The 17,721-nt window shown below is 32.6% G+C and overlaps 1 protein-coding gene across 1 annotated transcript in view; it reads right to left on the bottom strand.

The window, feature by feature from the left end:
- Positions 1-541: 541 nt before the first annotated feature.
- LOC113513897 (uncharacterized) overlaps positions 542-17,721 on the bottom strand; it is a 31,809-nt gene continuing 14,629 nt past the window's right edge. The window contains exons 7-21 of the mRNA XM_031912816.2: positions 16,098-16,193; positions 14,956-15,177; positions 12,393-12,493; positions 11,480-11,648; positions 10,805-10,968; positions 7,555-7,757; positions 6,959-7,122; positions 6,293-6,430; positions 5,693-5,895; positions 5,131-5,266; positions 4,394-4,489; positions 3,578-3,790; positions 2,397-2,497; positions 1,065-1,233; positions 542-844 (exon numbers count right to left, since the gene is read on the bottom strand). Coding sequence (XP_031768676.2) covers positions 678-844; positions 1,065-1,233; positions 2,397-2,497; positions 3,578-3,790; positions 4,394-4,489; positions 5,131-5,266; positions 5,693-5,895; positions 6,293-6,430; positions 6,959-7,122; positions 7,555-7,757; positions 10,805-10,968; positions 11,480-11,648; positions 12,393-12,493; positions 14,956-15,177; positions 16,098-16,193 — 2,342 coding nt within the window. The 3' untranslated portion in view covers positions 542-677. The remainder of the gene's footprint in view (positions 845-1,064; positions 1,234-2,396; positions 2,498-3,577; positions 3,791-4,393; positions 4,490-5,130; positions 5,267-5,692; positions 5,896-6,292; positions 6,431-6,958; positions 7,123-7,554; positions 7,758-10,804; positions 10,969-11,479; positions 11,649-12,392; positions 12,494-14,955; positions 15,178-16,097; positions 16,194-17,721) is intronic.

The following is a 17,721-nucleotide window of genomic DNA, read 5'->3' as shown; positions in this document are numbered from 1 at the left end:
TTTACTGAATTAAATGTTATTTTACAGAAGTCTATATCATTGGCTAGTTGATTAGAATTATTTTGTTTAATTCCGCTACTATTAGTATATGTGTGAAAACTAGCAAACTGGCTGGCGAACAGTCAACGCTACGTAGACTCCAAACAGCGATTTATCAATTGCCTGATGATGCATCATTTAGAGTTGAGACACAAATCGCAACCTAAGAACAATATAGACTATCTACTATCTTTTATAAACATGCAATAAGTTAGAAGTGTAATTTCAATGACTATAATTTTTTTATTTCAAAAGGGATAAATTGTAAGAATTTGAAATTAAAATTTCGCCGGAATTTAAACAATTTTTAGGCTAGAGTAAATATTGACTTATTTATTTATTTATTGAATCTTTAATAAACAGTAAAATTCTATGTACATTTAACGGACTTAACACCGGACGGTGTTCTTTACCAGTCAAAAAAGATAGATACCTTATTTCTCTTTGGACAAAAAGAGAAATAAGTAGTTATTAAATAGAGGAAAAATAAAACAATCGGTACTTATGTATATTGCGACATTTATTTTAAATCTTTTTCTGAATACTGCCCCATCTTTTAAGGGTATATAATATATATTTTTTTACGAATGATAATAAAAAAATATATAAATATTTAATTGTAAACATTTAAAATATGGCTAAGTTCTAATTTTTAATCGTATCCAATGGCCTCCTTTGATACGAACAGATAAAGTTTTGTTCTCGATCTTTGTTGGTATACATGTTTTCTCACACGGAGCCACTTCAAAATTTAGTAGTAGTTGGTACAATAGTATTTTCACTTCACATAGAGCGAATCTTGAACCTGGCGAATGAAAACATGATTGAAATATACAAATTAATGTCCTGGATCATTCATAATTATTAACATCGTTTTCGAGGAGTGTTCTATCAGTGGAAATGAACATTTTTCTTCAAAAACCATAGGTCTAAAAAGGACACAATATTTTGAGCGATCCATACAAAAAATACCATGACTTCTATTGTTAAAATAAAAAAAAAAGTAGGAAATGAATATCACTTACCAATGCAGTTTCTGGGGCCCGCTCCGAATGGCAAGTACGAAAAAGGTTTGATTTTGTGTTTGTTTTCTTCAGAGAATCGTTCTGGGTCGAATTTTAAGGGATCCTCAAAGTACTGAGGATCTCGGTGTATTGCCCACGTGGGGATCCCAATATTTTCACCTTTGCGTATCTGGACATAAATGTTATCTTTTTAACGGATATCAAAAAGAAGATTTTCGATTTGGATGTAATTTTTACGTTTCTTACGTCATAACTCTATCAGTTCTAAACCGATTTGGAAAATTCTTGTTTTATCTGAAAGGATATACTTCCAGATTGGTCTCATAGAAATTTTGTTAAAGTCGGTTTAATAGTTTAGTTTTTAGATCAAAATAACAGGGTTTATCACAATAGAAGCAGTTTTTTTTGTGGAGCACAATCTTTATTTGTTTATGAAAATATTTGATTTTATAATTTCCTATTGTTGTCAAGTGGGTAGTTATTGGAAGATTTAGAATAGTTTACTTGTACTTCTTAGGACATCAAACAATCTAACAGCCCATATAGCGGTAAATGATCAGTGACTTTAGATAAGATCGACATACACATGTGAGGCTTTAAATCCAAATACAGCCAAGCAAGTACAAATGCTTGACAGCAGAAACATGAATAAGACAGGAACACTTATAAAAAAGTTGCCTAAACTTTTGTCATCTTCATCTGGATTATACCAAATAATATTCATTATCTTCTCATTATATAACATTTTGCTAACTTACCAACATAAATTTTTACTTATATGCCTGCTTTGTTTATGTTTTTTTTTTGTTATTAAATAATTATGCTCCTATCTATGACTAAGTTCTTCTTTAAAAAGCAAGAAAAACAGCAGTGAGGTTACTAGATTTGAATACAAAAAATTTTAAACCTTACGAGTGGTTATGAAGATAAATAAAATAAAGGCAATGTTTTAGATGCTCTTAGTTTTGTAGACGTTAGTGCTTAAATTACTTACCGTATTCGATATATTTGCCACTTCTATATAGGTCTTGAGCATTTTAAGTGTTCTTTGTTTAATCTGAAGTGTTTTACCATATATTAGCCGTTATCTGTCGACTGCTGAACATAGGCCTCCCTATAGACTGCCATAGAAACGGGATCATTCCTTATAGCAGTTTAGTTGGCATTCTTAGTTTGGCTTTGATGCTGTTTTAAGACGGACGCTGCTGCCTATCCCTCAACCATTAAGTCGCCTCTCACAACATCAACGAGAAAGCAAACGGTGGCTCAACTTACGCTTGAACCACATGGCATAGAACACACACACGGCGATACAGTATTTTTAATACTTACAATATAATCTTCCGTTGCTTCGTTATTAGGTTTGCCCAAGTTATACTCCTTGATGCATTTTCTATCAAGTGCCGGAGCCGGTGGCCATAATCTAAGTACCTCTGAATAAAACAATCAATTCACTGAGTTGGATAAATTAGTATTTTCCTAATATTTACTAAAAGGTGAAATTATTATATTATTCATGTTTCTACAGTGAAGCAGTTGTGTTTGCATGGCTGCGTTTCGGTTTGAAGGGTGGGATATGGCAGTGAATTTACAGGGTACAGAGGAATAAAACCTGAGTCCTCAGGAATGACAACGCATGGGGGTATCATGGGCGAAACAGTATACTCTGTTATGCCCATGGTACTGTTCATGTCTATAGGCGACGGTTACCACTTTCGATCAGGTGGGCCGTCAGCATGTTTGCCATTCTAAGTTGCATAAAAAAATTATATTATTTAAAAATGGATCTTCTAAATGAAACTTGTCATGATGGTTTATGGAGAAAGTTTCAAACTATTGTATCTATCAAAAATATCGTCATTTATCGACGTATCTTAATGTTGCTATTTATTTTTTCGTCAAAAGAGTGGATCATACGATAGGATTATGTGATAAGATATGATAATTTTGACATCGTTAGAGTTTTTAAAGTATATTTGATAACTAGATAATTATAGACGTTCAATAACCGGATCTTTAGTGTGACAAATAGCTTGAAGATTTGATAAATTTGTTTATATGAGATAAAGCAAATTACTTAAGTAGATTTGCACTATGAAAGCTATGAATTGAGAAATAATAATTATACTTCCAAAAGATTAATACTGAATAAGTAATAACATTATTAAGGTAGCTTCACCAGATTTATTAAATTAATAAATAAATAAAAGAATAAATATGAAAAAATAAACATTAAACCTGAATCGGAACATTACAAAATATTTTCAGTCTTTCATACTAACACGCCGCTTTTAACAATCGACTCAGGATGAAGGGCTCCAAATTTTTTGCCTTTTTCCATGTGTATGTTTTTTGAGAAAAATATTCTTTTTACGCGGTAGAAAACCCCTTTAAAAGAAGGGGAGGTGGAGTGGGGTACTAAAGATTTTGATTTCATAGATAGAAGTTTACAATATAAACGCTAGATCCATACACAATATTCTACACTATAAGATTATGGAGAATATTCTTACCTGAAATTACCATATCCATGTATGTCATATTCTGAATTGACTTGTAGTCAAATTTGCCATCATTTTTAAAATCATTTTCTTTTATCTCTTGCACTAGTCTCTCTTGTATGTCAGGATTTAAAGCCAATTCGTGCAAAGCGAATGACATAGCAGTAGATACAGTTTCAAAGCCGGCGAAGAAAGCTTGTGCGATTAGGTCGTTGTCCGACCATACTGTTGGACAAAGTTATTCTTAATTATAATCTTGAGATGATAAAGGTACTACAATATTTAGTGTAACTATTTTTTTAAATATGTCAATACAATATCTATGAAAATATGATTTGCTATGTGATTTCGGCTTAGAATGGGCCACCCATTCCTTTCTCGTGGGTAACGTAAGAGATGACTAAGGGAATTTGATGGTCGAGAGATGGGCAGCAGCGTACTTCTTAAAATAGTCTAATTGCGATTGCCAAGTGTGGCAACTACTGGCAAAAGCCCCAAGGAGGAGGTCTATGTTCTACAGTGGATAGTTAACGTATGATCGATTTATTTATTTATTTTACACTTTATTGCACCACTTAGAAAATATAATGATTCATTTCCAACTTTTTTAATACTGAATAATGCAGAAACTTTGTTGAAATATATATTATTATCGTTATGTCAGCTGTTATCTGTTCACTTCTTCTAAATATAGGCCTTCTTCATAGACTGCCATAAGGAGCAAATCCGAGTTACCTGCATCTACTGACGAACATTTTACATCAAATGCCATAATGTGTTTGAATTCGTAACCCCGTGCCTGTACATAATATAAAGTATTATAATTACCTCTATTTACAGCTTTCTTTCCTACAGCCGATTCTTCTACAGTAGCAAAGCCAGCGTCAGCATCTTTTGCGGTCTTGTCATCGTATGTTAGTTTTCCTGTATCAAATCCCAAAATTTGGACACTTTAAATATTTCGTGCATTACATATCGTTAGCCTATGTTCCACGTGTATCTTTTCGGGCTCTGATATACGTTTTTGGCTTGGTTCCCGGACTGTTTAGCTGTTTTCCGTAATGATTTAAGAAATAAATACTTCTGAAATTTAGCTTGCATCTGGAAGTTCTGAGTGTGCTTTTTTTTTTATACAACTTAGAATGGCAAACAAGCTGACGGCCCACCTGATGGAAAGTAGTACCGTCGCCTATAGATATGAGTAGTACCATGGACACAACTGAGTACGCCGTTTCGCCCATGATACCCCCCATGCGTTGCCATTTCTGAGGACTCAGGTATTATTCCTCTATACCCTGTAAATTCACGCCATATCCCACCATTCAAACTGAAACACATCCATGCAAACACAATTGCTTTACGGTTGAAACACGAATAGGACAGACGTACCCAAGCACGCGACTTTTGTACAAAGTCTCCCTCTGGATATTTGTTACATGGCTCTTCATAACAGGGTATCCTGATTTAGAATCTTGATATGATTGTATGACATTCGTTATCATTATAAGGTAATGATTGGTTATTAAAAAGTGTAAATATTATAGAAATAGAAAATAACAGCAAACCTTTCTTAGCTTCCATTAGCAGATGAATCATGTCAGGTCTGATAATGTTATTCTTCTCTCGATTCATCATTGTACTCAGAACTACATTTTTAAAGAAGTTCGACATTGATTGAGGAAAAAGGGTATAGTTAAATTTCTGAAATTATAAACAATATTTATTGGATTCTATTTTATTCTTTATTATATGATCTTAGCCCGGTCTCGGTATAGAATGGGCCACCTCTTCCGTTTCTCGTGGGTGACGTAAAAAGCGACTAAAGGAATTTAATGGGGATAGGCAGCAGCGTCCCTCTTAAAGCTTCACCAAAACCTGACTGTGGTTGCCAACCCGTCTGTCAAACGTGGCAACTATTGGCAAATAGCTGAACCCTCGCCTTCTTTTAGTTGGTTCTTACGACACCCATGGAAAAGACATGGGTGGCTTACTCTACGCCGGAACACACATGGTAATTACAATTTAATTAAGCAACGAATTAAACAGTAACTATAAACATTCATTGATTTGCATAAAGATTTTCTGTTAATTATATAATATAATATATACAGATATAATTTCACTTACCGACAGAAGTTTTGGAAAACAGAAAAAACCAAGAAGCTTGAGCAGCTGAGTGAATTTAAACGTAGTAGCTTTTATTCCATTCAGATAGAACTCATTTTCTTTGTCCATATGTGAGTTTACTTTAAGCCCAAATGCACAAGAAGCAATGACGTCATTGGCATATCTGGTGGTCAAGTCCTTAGCATCGATATCAATGTGGTCAACTGGATAGAAAATACACATATTGATAAATTGTAAGCATAGAAGGCAGATGCCAATAGCATGGTGATAACAATAGCAGTTCTCTTTTTGATATTTTTGTATTTATTAATATTGTATTGTTTTAAAAATAAACTCATGTTTAATTGATAATGTAACTTTCTTTAGGTGAAAGAAAGAAAGAAGAATTAAAATTGGTCAAACATTTTTTTGTGATTATTTATTATAAACAATAAAATCAAGCATTTCCTTATTACAATATTAATTTATTTAATATTTATCTTTTTTATCATTTAGTATGTTAATTTTTAAACACGTCTCTGCACACCTATTTAATGCTCTTCGATTCATATTAATACTTTCATTTCTTTTAATGGAATATTAACAATTAAAAATATTTACCTCCTGAATCTTTGATGTTAGTTCTAAGAGTCTGAATCATCTGATCGCCAACTTCAACCATGAGCGGAACCATCAGTCCTATTTTCGAACTCGTGAACGCTGGACTCAATGTCGATCTCATATCTTTCCATTCTTGACCTATTTATTTATAAAATGCCATAATGCAAAAGTAACTTACAATCTCTTTTTTGTTTAATAGAATAAAATCTAAGTCTCCCCCATAAACTGCCATAAGAAATTACAGTGCATTTGAGATCGTTGCTCCATCTAGTGAGGAGTCGTCCTATACTGCATTTGCCTGTACAGGATTGTCACTTAAGAACCTTTTTTCCCCATGTTGGTTTTTCCAGATATATAACCAACCCAATACTTATTTAGCTTACTTATCTTTCAAGCTATGCCCGTGGTCGGCAATAAAGAAGCAGGTATATAGGTATTAATTACCTGCAAAAACCTTTCATTGTGTTAAGTCCCGATAGTGTATCTAAAGTATGTCTGTTGATTCTTCTGCGGATATATATATATATATATATATATATATATATATATATATATATATATATATATATATATATATATATATATATATATATATATAATGTAAATTTCAGTTACTTTACAACAATCAAGGTTACAAATATCAACAAATAGAATAAAAATACGTACCTTTTAAAGAGAATAAGTTTCTTCCAAAGAATGGGTCTACTTTTTCATCAACAAACCCCTGGTGATCCAGAAAGTGTTCGAAGTCTTTGATTGTTATTTTCTTCACCAATTCAAGATCCCTTATGAATATTCCTGTATTCATAAACACGTATTTTCCTACAAACCTGAAAATAAAATAGTAGAATTTGATGTTAGGACTTCCTATCTTTTAGATATATTAATATGATTCAGATACTATTATTATTTGATATTTTAGTTCACTGCCATAGTACCATATGAATTGTTAGTAGCTGTTAATATTTTAAAACTACTTAAAAAAATATGAGGTTCTCAAGTCTGTTTTATTTTTATTTCTTTTCTTATGTTAAGATTCTAAATTCATGCTTTTATTGCAATTGTACTTTTACTTTTGATTCATAATCGGATTATTTTTTTATTTAAAAAAAAAGAAATAGTAAAACGGTTCATCTTTTCAATTAAAAGATATTTAATTTTATGAAGTCTTAAAATGTTGTAACATTAAATTTAATTTTACTGTAACATCAATATTTAATAAGGACAATAAATACCGTATCAATCAAATCAAAGAAACAAACCTCTCTTTCGGGAAGCACTCGTAGTATCTAACGGTATCATCAATGAAATTGTCAATCCTGAACAATATTCTGGCCATGTTCCCCAGGATTGGAATAGGCTTGTAGTGTTTCACGCCATATTTTGAGAATCTGGAGTATAGGTTGCGAAAGTACAGCGTCAAGATTGCGACAATTGCCACGGTCCAGATGAGAAACAGCATTGTCTGGAAAATATACGACTGATTTAAAAGCATAATAGAAAGAAAAGATAAAGGGCAAAAGAAGAAGAGGAAGACCGAGGATTAACTACATGGGACAGATAAAGGAAACACTAGGCGTTATGTCGTATAGGGAGATAAAGGATATGGCCTGGGATAGAGCTGGCTAGAGGAAGATGCATGAATTAGTTGCACCGACAAGAGGAAACTCTTAAATGAAAAGAAGAAGGGTATATTGTTAGCAATCAATGCTATTACTAACAATCCTTATCCTCCCTAATTACGGTGTTATGCCTGCGTACCCTCTAATTTCACTGCTATATCTCATCCTTCAAACTGAAACACCCATGCAAATATAGATGCTTCAAACGTGAGTAGAATAGTGGTACCTAATAAGACGACATTTGTACAGTCTCTGAGTAAAGATATAAATGTATTTTATTGTGGTTTGGTCATTTGAAGAGGATGGATAAAAGAAGAATTACGAAAGAGATTTATGGAGCAAGAATGAATGAAGATGTCGGTAGGGGCCGCCCTAGACGGACGTATGTTGACCAAATAGGCGACGTGCTGAAGAAGGGCCGAATTAAAAGTACCCGTAACCGGCGAGCGTGTATGAAAAGATTGATGAATGTGGAAGAAGCGAAAGAGGTTTGTTTGAATCGAAGCATTTGGCGTTCTATTGTTTCTGCCTACCCTAATGGGAGACAGGCGTGACAAATATGTATGTATGTGTTTTAATTTTTTTTTTGCAGTAATTTTAAATTCTCTTCGACAATTTTAATAATTTCACTAACCCGTACATGAATAGGTATAGCACGAATAGTGAGGTTACTCTTGGAATAAATTCCAATAGATCGTTACTGGAATTGAGACATTAACGGTTCCATATTATTTTGTTAGATGCATATTAGTGTAACTTGTCAAGTCTGGGGAAAGAGATTATTAGTAATGGGGAGTTTAGTCCCCATTGCTATCAATATGCCCTATCGGGTCGACCTCCACGCGGTTCCCCCTGGAGACTACCGTGACTAATTTATCGTTGAATTCGTCACGATGGGTCAACTAACCTGCTTTATTATCCACACTTATCACCTCTCACTGGTACCCGGCAGAGTATACCGATAGCGCAGACAGGGTTACCATGCCATTTTCACCCATTAAAAAAAACTTGTCAAGTCTTGCAAACCTATCTCAATTCTAACCTAATTTCTAATTGTTAGTACAAAATTGTCATTTTTAATATGTAGATTGGATTGACAATGATATTACATTCGAGAGAAGATTTGCTGATAAGATTTGAAAAAAGATTTATATGTAAAAAAAAATGTATAATAATTATTTTCCGGGTTCGATATAAGTAATAATCATAAAAAAATATTGACAATGAACGGTATAGTCACCTCTTTAGATAAACATAGCGACTACATAGCAAACATACAAATTATCAGACTGTACGAATAGGTGATCCTGCATTCTGTATTAGAATAATCAACGGCTAATTTAAGCTCAAGGTCTGTGAGTACTATTCAACCAGCGCTCGGAAATTCGGAACAATTTGAGCGAACTATTTTATTCCAGGAGATTTTTAATTAATCAGTAAATTATATTATATTTTAAATTATATTTTTATTTTCTTTGACGTTTTTATTTTTCTTATTTACTTTACAATGGTTGGTTGGATTTAAATGAAATTATCTATTATAAAAACCGGTAGACGTTTCATTATTTATTTTTCTATCATAATTCAGTTTCAGAATAGAATTTAATTAAATTACTTATACAAATGGGTGTGTCTTTCTAATGTTTCTGTTCAATACTGCATACATTTAGTAATTAGTAATTAATATACGTTTAATAATTTACACGTACAATTCTTACTGATAGATGGCGTTTTTTTTTAGAAAAATAAACGTCTACATTACACTAAAAAGACTTCAATTATATATATATATATATAATTTCGTAGAAAAGCAACTGAACATATACTATACTATAGTATATATATATATGTATATATATATATATATATATATATATATATATATATATATATATATATATATATATATATAAATTTAAATAAAAAAAATATATACAAAAGTTCAATAACAAAATTATAACACCTACACGCCTGTAGTACCTAGGACAACATTATTGAAATATTTTTTACTTACAATTTATTTTAATGGTTCCATCAATTAATTACAATAAAATCACTTCAGTTCTCATTGTAACACAAAATAAACATACTTCAGTGTTGCCACAGACAATGATTTACTACGTAATATTACGTTATAATATTCCGTGGTACGAACGAGACCGGTTATGTCCGACACTGTGTGCACACTACTGCTCGTTTGACGTAGTTTGTTGATACTAAAATATCAATATGTGTAAATAACTAACAGATAAGTGGGTAAACACAATTTGGCACTATTTTTTGTATATGGTAATATATTTTGTTTACTCGTAGCAACAAGTGGACGTGATAAAAATATAAAAATACATACTCTTATTATATTATCCGAATTTTCGACAGTTTAAATGGACAATCAAGCCTTATTGACACTTCCACAATTAACAAAAAAAACTTACAAAATTAATGAAGCAGTTTAATGATATTTTTGAATGATTATTTAAAAAACATATTACTTTTAGTTAAATTAACTGAGATTGTCTGTAGTCAACATGTTCCCTTTTTTTATACAACTTAGAATGGCAAACTAGCCGACGGCCCACCTGATGGAAAGTGGTAACCGTCGCCTATAGACATGAGCAGTATCATGGACATAACAGAGTATACTCTGTCACCTATGATACCATTCATGCGTTGTCATTACCGAGGACTAAGATGTCACTGACTCATCTCAAACAGTCACACACGGAAGTAAAAGGGCTTTAGAGTTAGAAAATAATCGTTAAAATCGGTTCTGAGTTGGTAAACATACATTTTGGAAGACGTATAATGGTCATTGTAAATAATAAACAAATCAGTATACAAAAAGTTTAATTAATTATTAAAATAACACTAATTTCTCTTATTATATCTATTTTCTGTTTTTCATTCGTATCCAGTGGCCTCCTTTGATGCGAATGTTGAACGACTCGGTGCTGAGCTTGGTCGGTATACATGTCCTCTCACACGGCGTCACCTCCATATGTTGTAGCAGTTGATACAGCATCACTTTCACCTCGCACAGAGCGAATCTTGAGCCTGGAAGAACAAAATAAGAAAACTTTTTAAATAGAGACATGATAATTATCATTTTTATAAGTTCTAGGTGCTATTCATATTTTAAGGGACAATTTCTTACATTAAGATTGAGGACTTTAGCTGTAGCTAGTTATCTAACAAAGTTGTATAAAAAAATAATATACGAGGCATCATCATCATTATCGTCATGCAACCGTTAACTGTCCACTATTGAACATAGGCTTCCCTCTTGAGGAGATTTGCCAGTAGTTACCATACTTGGCAGGAAACTTGGTAACTACAGTTAGGTTTTTGGTGATATTTCAAGTATGATACTGTTGCCCGTCCCTCGACCATTAAGTTTTCCTTAATAACCTCTTACGACACTCGCAGAAAAGGAAGGGTTGGCCGTTTCTATGCTGGGACTACATGGTATAATTAGTTAAATATTGTAAATAAATATGCCATAGAGTCAATTGTTATTCGTTTCCCCAAAGCTGGTTCCACTATTAAAAAAAAAAAATTAACTTACCAATACAATTTCTGGGGCCGAGTCCAAATGGCATGTATGAGAACGGTTGTATTTGATGTTTGTTTTCTTCAGAGAAACGTTCAGGGTCAAACTTCATGGGGTTTGGAAAATAGTTAGGGTCCCGATGGAAACCCCAACTAGGTATTCCAACAGTTTCGCCTTTGCGTATCTAAAAAAAAGTAAATTAAAAATAACATTTCTAAAATAATATGAGATCTATGGTTATTCTATTTTATGTATAAATTTGAAACAGTTATTTTTGTGATAAGAGCCTCTATAATTCGTAATGAGAGAGTCGTAGAAGAGTAAATTGAAATCTATTTTACGCGCTTAGCCTCTCATTTGGGCCATTGTGCTTATAAGTCATGCCTGTTACAGCCAGCCCAGCTCCGCCCAGAAGCACATAAGCTTCCTGGGATCTTCACAGATCTTATGGAGCTTCACATTCGAGGATTACGTTAACAGCCCTTTCTTCAACGTAAAAACAATCTTGATGTAAAAAAGTTTTATGATAGTCTTACTTCTTCTATGAAACAGCAATCGTATCTCTATGTTTCGATATATATAATAACAATTTTCGAGTCGTATATTGCATTGATCTTCTTAGCTAGTACAATCTCTGATACAGAATATTATAATATGTTATTTCTTAGATTTGGTAACACAAGAGGAGTAGTAGTAGTAAAGTAGGCAATAAGATATGATTTGAAATTTATTGCACATGATGTTCATACTACAGTACTATGTTACTATGTGTAGGTATGTTTAGGTAGAAGAAAACAATAATCAAAGATAGTTCAGAAGATCAAACCAATGTTTTTAACAAAATAGTGTTTATTACTGTCTGTGAAAAATTTAGCTTCAATATAAATAATAATTCGATAAAATCATTCAAAGTTATAAATATACTTACAATATAATCTTCGGTTGCTTTGCTGTTGGGTTTGCCCAAATTGTAGTCTTTAACACACAATCTATCCAAAGCGATTGCTGGAGGCCATAATCTGAGGACCTCTGAAAAGAATAAACATTTTATTTAGTCGGAGACACAAATTAAAAAGTAGTAGAAGAAGAAAGAAGAAAGACTAAAACGACTAGTAAACTAGTAAAGACTAGTACGACTTTAATCGTGAGAGAAAATAAATTATATACACTCCTCGCAAAAATTAAGGGAACATAAAAATTTTTGAAATTTTTGGGTGATTTTCAACAGGCTGTATTTCAGTGAAAAATAATCGTACAGGAAATTTAAAAAAAGGGTTTCGAAGCTTGAAAACTCTAGTTTTCAGATTTTTTGGTGAAAAAATTTTTTGAGCTCCGGTTTCCATGCAATTCTTAAACAAAGCTGAAAATATTTTTTTTCTAAATTTTCTAGGTTTCGTTTTTCACTCTATGGGCATTGAAAAATTTTTTCGAGCTATTCCATTGTATAGGTCTCTTAGCGTGTTTATTCAGCTTCAAAAATCGCTTTGGATGGCTCAATTACGACCATTTGTCTCCGAGATATCGAACTTTGAATGCAAAAGCATCCTTTTCCATTCAACTGCTAATATCTCTGGAACTACTGGTCGCACAGCAAGCAGGCGCCGAGTTTCTTTATCTGCATAAAATTTCCAATTAAGCACAGTCAAGAGTTAGTGAAGAAAAAATTTTTTTTCCACCTCTAACATTGAATTGAAAAAAGTGGAAAAAAGTGACTTTTTCTCCTTTTTTGGTTACTTGGCTGTATCTTCGCTAATATGGGCGGGAAAGCTAAGGTTTGAGGAAAATTTTACAGTCTATTGTTCCTTAAAGAACCCCCTAAATCCCTGGAGCGATCGGTTCAACGGTTTTTCCCGGACCAATTGATTGAAATTTTGGAAAAAATAAGGGAACAAGGTTTTTGTCCCTTAAACTCACCCTAATCCATTCAAAAATCAATAATTTCATTTGTTTTTCACTTTTTACTCAATTTTTTGTTTTTTAAAGATTCATTATCAAAAAAAAATCGAAAAAAATCAAGAAAATTTTTAAGAAAAATTTTTTTTTGAAAAGTCGAAAAAAGTTTACAAAATTTTTTTTTTCGTTTTTAAGGAAATTAAAGTTTTGATAAAAACTTTGATTGATAATCGATTTACCGCCGGCATTAGCGTTACCCAAAGCATACCACGTGGAGGTTGCACGGTCGGATTTACGCTTCTTTTGTGCTTACGCACGTCACAAAAAAATTTTTCTTAAAAATTTTCTTGATTTTTTTCGATTTTTTTTTGATAATAAATTTTTAAAAAACAAAAAATTGAGTAAAAAGTGAAAAACAAATGAAATTATTGATTTTTGAATGGATTAGGGTGAGTTTAAGGGACAAAAACCTTGTTCCCTTATTTTTTCCAAAATTTCAATCAATTGGTCCGGGAAAAACCGTTGAACCGATCGCTCCAGGGATTTAGGGGGTTCTTTAAGGAACAATAGACTGTAAAATTTTCCTCAAACCTTAGCTTTCCCGCCCATATTAGCGAAGATACAGCCAAGTAACCAAAAAAGGAGAAAAAGTCACTTTTTTCCACTTTTTTCAATTCAATGTTAGAGGTGGAAAAAAATTTTTTCTTCACTAACTCTTGACTGTGCTTAATTGGAAATTTTATGCAGATAAAGAAACTCGGCGCCTGCTTGCTGTGCGACCAGTAGTTCCAGAGATATTAGCAGTTGAATGGAAAAGGATGCTTTTGCATTCAAAGTTCGATATCTCGGAGACAAATGGTCGTAATTGAGCCATCCAAAGCGATTTTTGAAGCTGAATAAACACGCTAAGAGACCTATACAATGGAATAGCTCGAAAAAATTTTTCAATGCCCATAGAGTGAAAAACGAAACCTAGAAAATTTAGAAAAAAAATATTTTCAGCTTTGTTTAAGAATTGCATGGAAACCGGAGCTCAAAAAATTTTTTCACCAAAAAATCTGAAAACTAGAGTTTTCAAGCTTCGAAACCCTTTTTTTAAATTTCCTGTACGATTATTTTTCACTGAAATACAGCCTGTTGAAAATCACCCAAAAATTTTTATGTTCCCTTAATTTTTGCCAGGAGTGTAGTAAAAAAATTGATAGGACCCAAAATTACTACGTAACATACACACAAAAAAGAGACACACTAGCAAATGGTAAATCAACTGTTTCTGTATCGTGTATAAACAATTTATTTTTATCTTTAAGTACTTAAAAGAAAATAGCTCTTTTCTTTGGAAAAGTTCAGAAAATAATTGAATTATATGTATTTTGCTCATAGATCATTGTGGATTATAAATAGTTTGTCATTATCATCACACAATTATAGATCGCTTGTCCTCTTGGAGTTGTCCACGACTTTGTCAGATTGGCAACCGTCTACAACTAATATATCATGTATTCTACTTTGTTCATGGCAATTTAATTAATTAATTTCTTTGTCATATTTTAAACAAGAATTATTACCATGATTAAGATTGTCCATAATATACACACCTGAAACTACCATATCCATGTACGTCATATCCTGAATCGATTTGTAGTCAAATTTGCCACCGTTTTTGATCTCATTCTCTTTGATCTCCTGTGCCAGTCTCTCTTGCACTTCAGGGTTGATTGCCAACTCGTGCAGAGCGAATGACATAGCTGATGATACAGTCTCGAAGCCGGCGATAAAGAATAAAACAGCTTGCGCGATCAAATCACTGTCCGACCAAACTGTTAAATAAGAACCCTATGTTATTACATCAAGATGATTGCATAACACATTTTTCAATATAAATAATGAATGAATGAATGAATGAGTATACTTTTTTTGTATTATACAATATTAGAAATAAACAAGGCAATTTACAAACACAACTTTACAATTATATAAGTTCAGTAAGGCGGTCTTATTGCTGAGAGCAATCTTTTCAAGACAACCATAAGGTAATGGACTAATTGTTGTACAAGTACATATATAGATCTAATACATTATCACATACATCATGCATATAGAGAAAAGGGAAGGGAAAGATTTCAAATCATATGGCTAGCGACAGTTCCTAAAGATAGAAGACAAAAGGACTGGGGTCCAACAGTCCTATTGCAAACAACATGTCCTATTAGTTGACCTCCACGCCGTTCCCACTGTAAACTATTGTGGTTAATTCTTAGGAAATTCAATGGGCTACTTTGCTATCACAAAAAAAAACATATATATAAATTATATTATCCTTACTGATATTATTCCTTAAGGAGTATCTGATGATAATTATATGCAGGTACTCCCATAAGGAACGACATAAAGAACGGGGCCCTTCCTTTTTGCAATTTACCATTGGAGAAATTTTTCCAGTAGTTGCCACGCTTAGCAGGCAGGTTTGCAACTGCAGTTTGGCTTTTGGTGGTGTTTTAAGAGAGATGTCGCTGCACATCAAACTAAATCTGCCCTTGACCATTAAATTCCCTCAGTCGCCTCTTACGACACCCACGGAAAAAGAAGGGGTAGCCCATACTATGCTGGAATTACGCGGCACAGAATAGATTATAATAATCGATTCATACTTCATAAATGGATAGACTATTTTCGATAAAGAGTACACACATGGAGTTCTTAGTTTCAGCATTTTCGAATTTTGTTGGATTATATTCACCTCTATCTATATCTTTTTTCCCAACAGATGACTCTTCGACTGTAGCAAAACCAGCATCAGCATCTTGTGTAGTCTTGTCGTCATATGATAATTTTCCTGAAAAAATAAATTTAATGTGAACATTAATATTATTATTTCAAAGAAAAATTTATATATGTACTTTCAAACGCTACCATAAATCAGTGATTTTTGTAGAAATATTATTAAAACATGAAAATCCTATTCCAATAATTAATAAGTCATTAAAAGGTTTCAAAGTAAACGGGAATTTAATTAATTTTTTTATCGAAATTCTATAAATAAAATATGTATCTTTTACTTGTATAAACTGTTTATTTATTATATCACAATTGACAATAAAAAAAATTCCTTTAGGTCACTAATACAATTGAAACATAATTTTTGTTTTTAAACGACTTTTGTTTATGTCTCCCACTGGTAAAATTTGCATTGGGATCTTTTTTTATCTTTATTTAATTTAGGAACTTTTGTCCTTATAGGCACGTCAGTCCCATCGTACCTTAATCAATTTTTGGACATCATTGGATATATTTGCATTGGGATCTGGTTCATTGGGGTGGGAGGGGGCATAGTAGGCCATGTCATCTATCTCATCAATTTGAAGGGTACAGCCCCCCCCCGCCCCTCCTTCATATTCACCTATGCTGGTAGAGTAAAGGATCACATTTAACCTAATCTTTATTGTGGTTGCTTTTCTCGGGCGCGCATTTCTTTGATCTTGTTTTTACTGCTATCGTCGGCGCTATCATAGCCTCGATAAATTTTACGGGTTATAGTTACTTTCAAATTAGATAATATCCAAGTATTTGTTAAATACTAGTTTTTTCACGCTGCTTCGTGTGCGTGTATTTTAGAAGTAGGAAAACCAATGAAACGACCTAGTAGAGGTCCTACTAGGCATTATATCAAAATGCTTTATTTTGATCCACCAGTTTTTAAGTTAGATCTACAAAAACTTAATAGAGAAAACCGCATTCGTTTTGGTACAGTAGTTTTTACGTGACGCCAAAATAAACATAGAGACAGAATTCTCGTTTTGACTTCCATTGCTCCTATTATATATATATTTTTTTTAATAAGTTCCATGTACAAACATAGTTCAGTTACAATTTTATTATATTAGTAAAATTTTATCTGTAACCACAGTCGAACAAACGGTCAATGCCTTCCTTATCGCTTCAATTTCAAAACAAAATAGTCATCGTAATGACATTGAAACTAATCATTAGGTACGTACCACGATGTGTCTGATCGTATACACAAGATTGTTAATGATGTTGTGTTTGTTTACTTTATAAATGTTTAGGCAAAAACATTTATTGTACATAATAAGTTACAATTATTGGTCATCTAACAGCCCTACACTACAAAAACAAGAAACCGGTATTTGCATTTTTTATGGGATTGTCAGGGTCATTAAGGTATTACAAATAGGCATGGGTAATATGAATATCGATTCGATATCTATATATTGGATATTGATTGCGGAAAAAAGGTTATAACGCATTTCGATATCGCCCATATCGGTCGGATATCTAGTTTTGAATATGTTTAAAGGCTGTTATGTAATAATATCTTTTTGTATATAAGATTTTTAACGTAT

Source organism: Galleria mellonella, unplaced genomic scaffold, assembly GCF_026898425.1.
Source record: "Galleria mellonella isolate WM207_F2 unplaced genomic scaffold, CSIRO_AGI_GalMel_v1 utg99, whole genome shotgun sequence".
Taxonomy (NCBI): domain Eukaryota; kingdom Metazoa; phylum Arthropoda; class Insecta; order Lepidoptera; family Pyralidae; genus Galleria; species Galleria mellonella.
The sequence above is the reverse complement of the archived record's forward strand: the minus strand, read 5'-3'. Positions and strand labels throughout refer to the sequence as shown.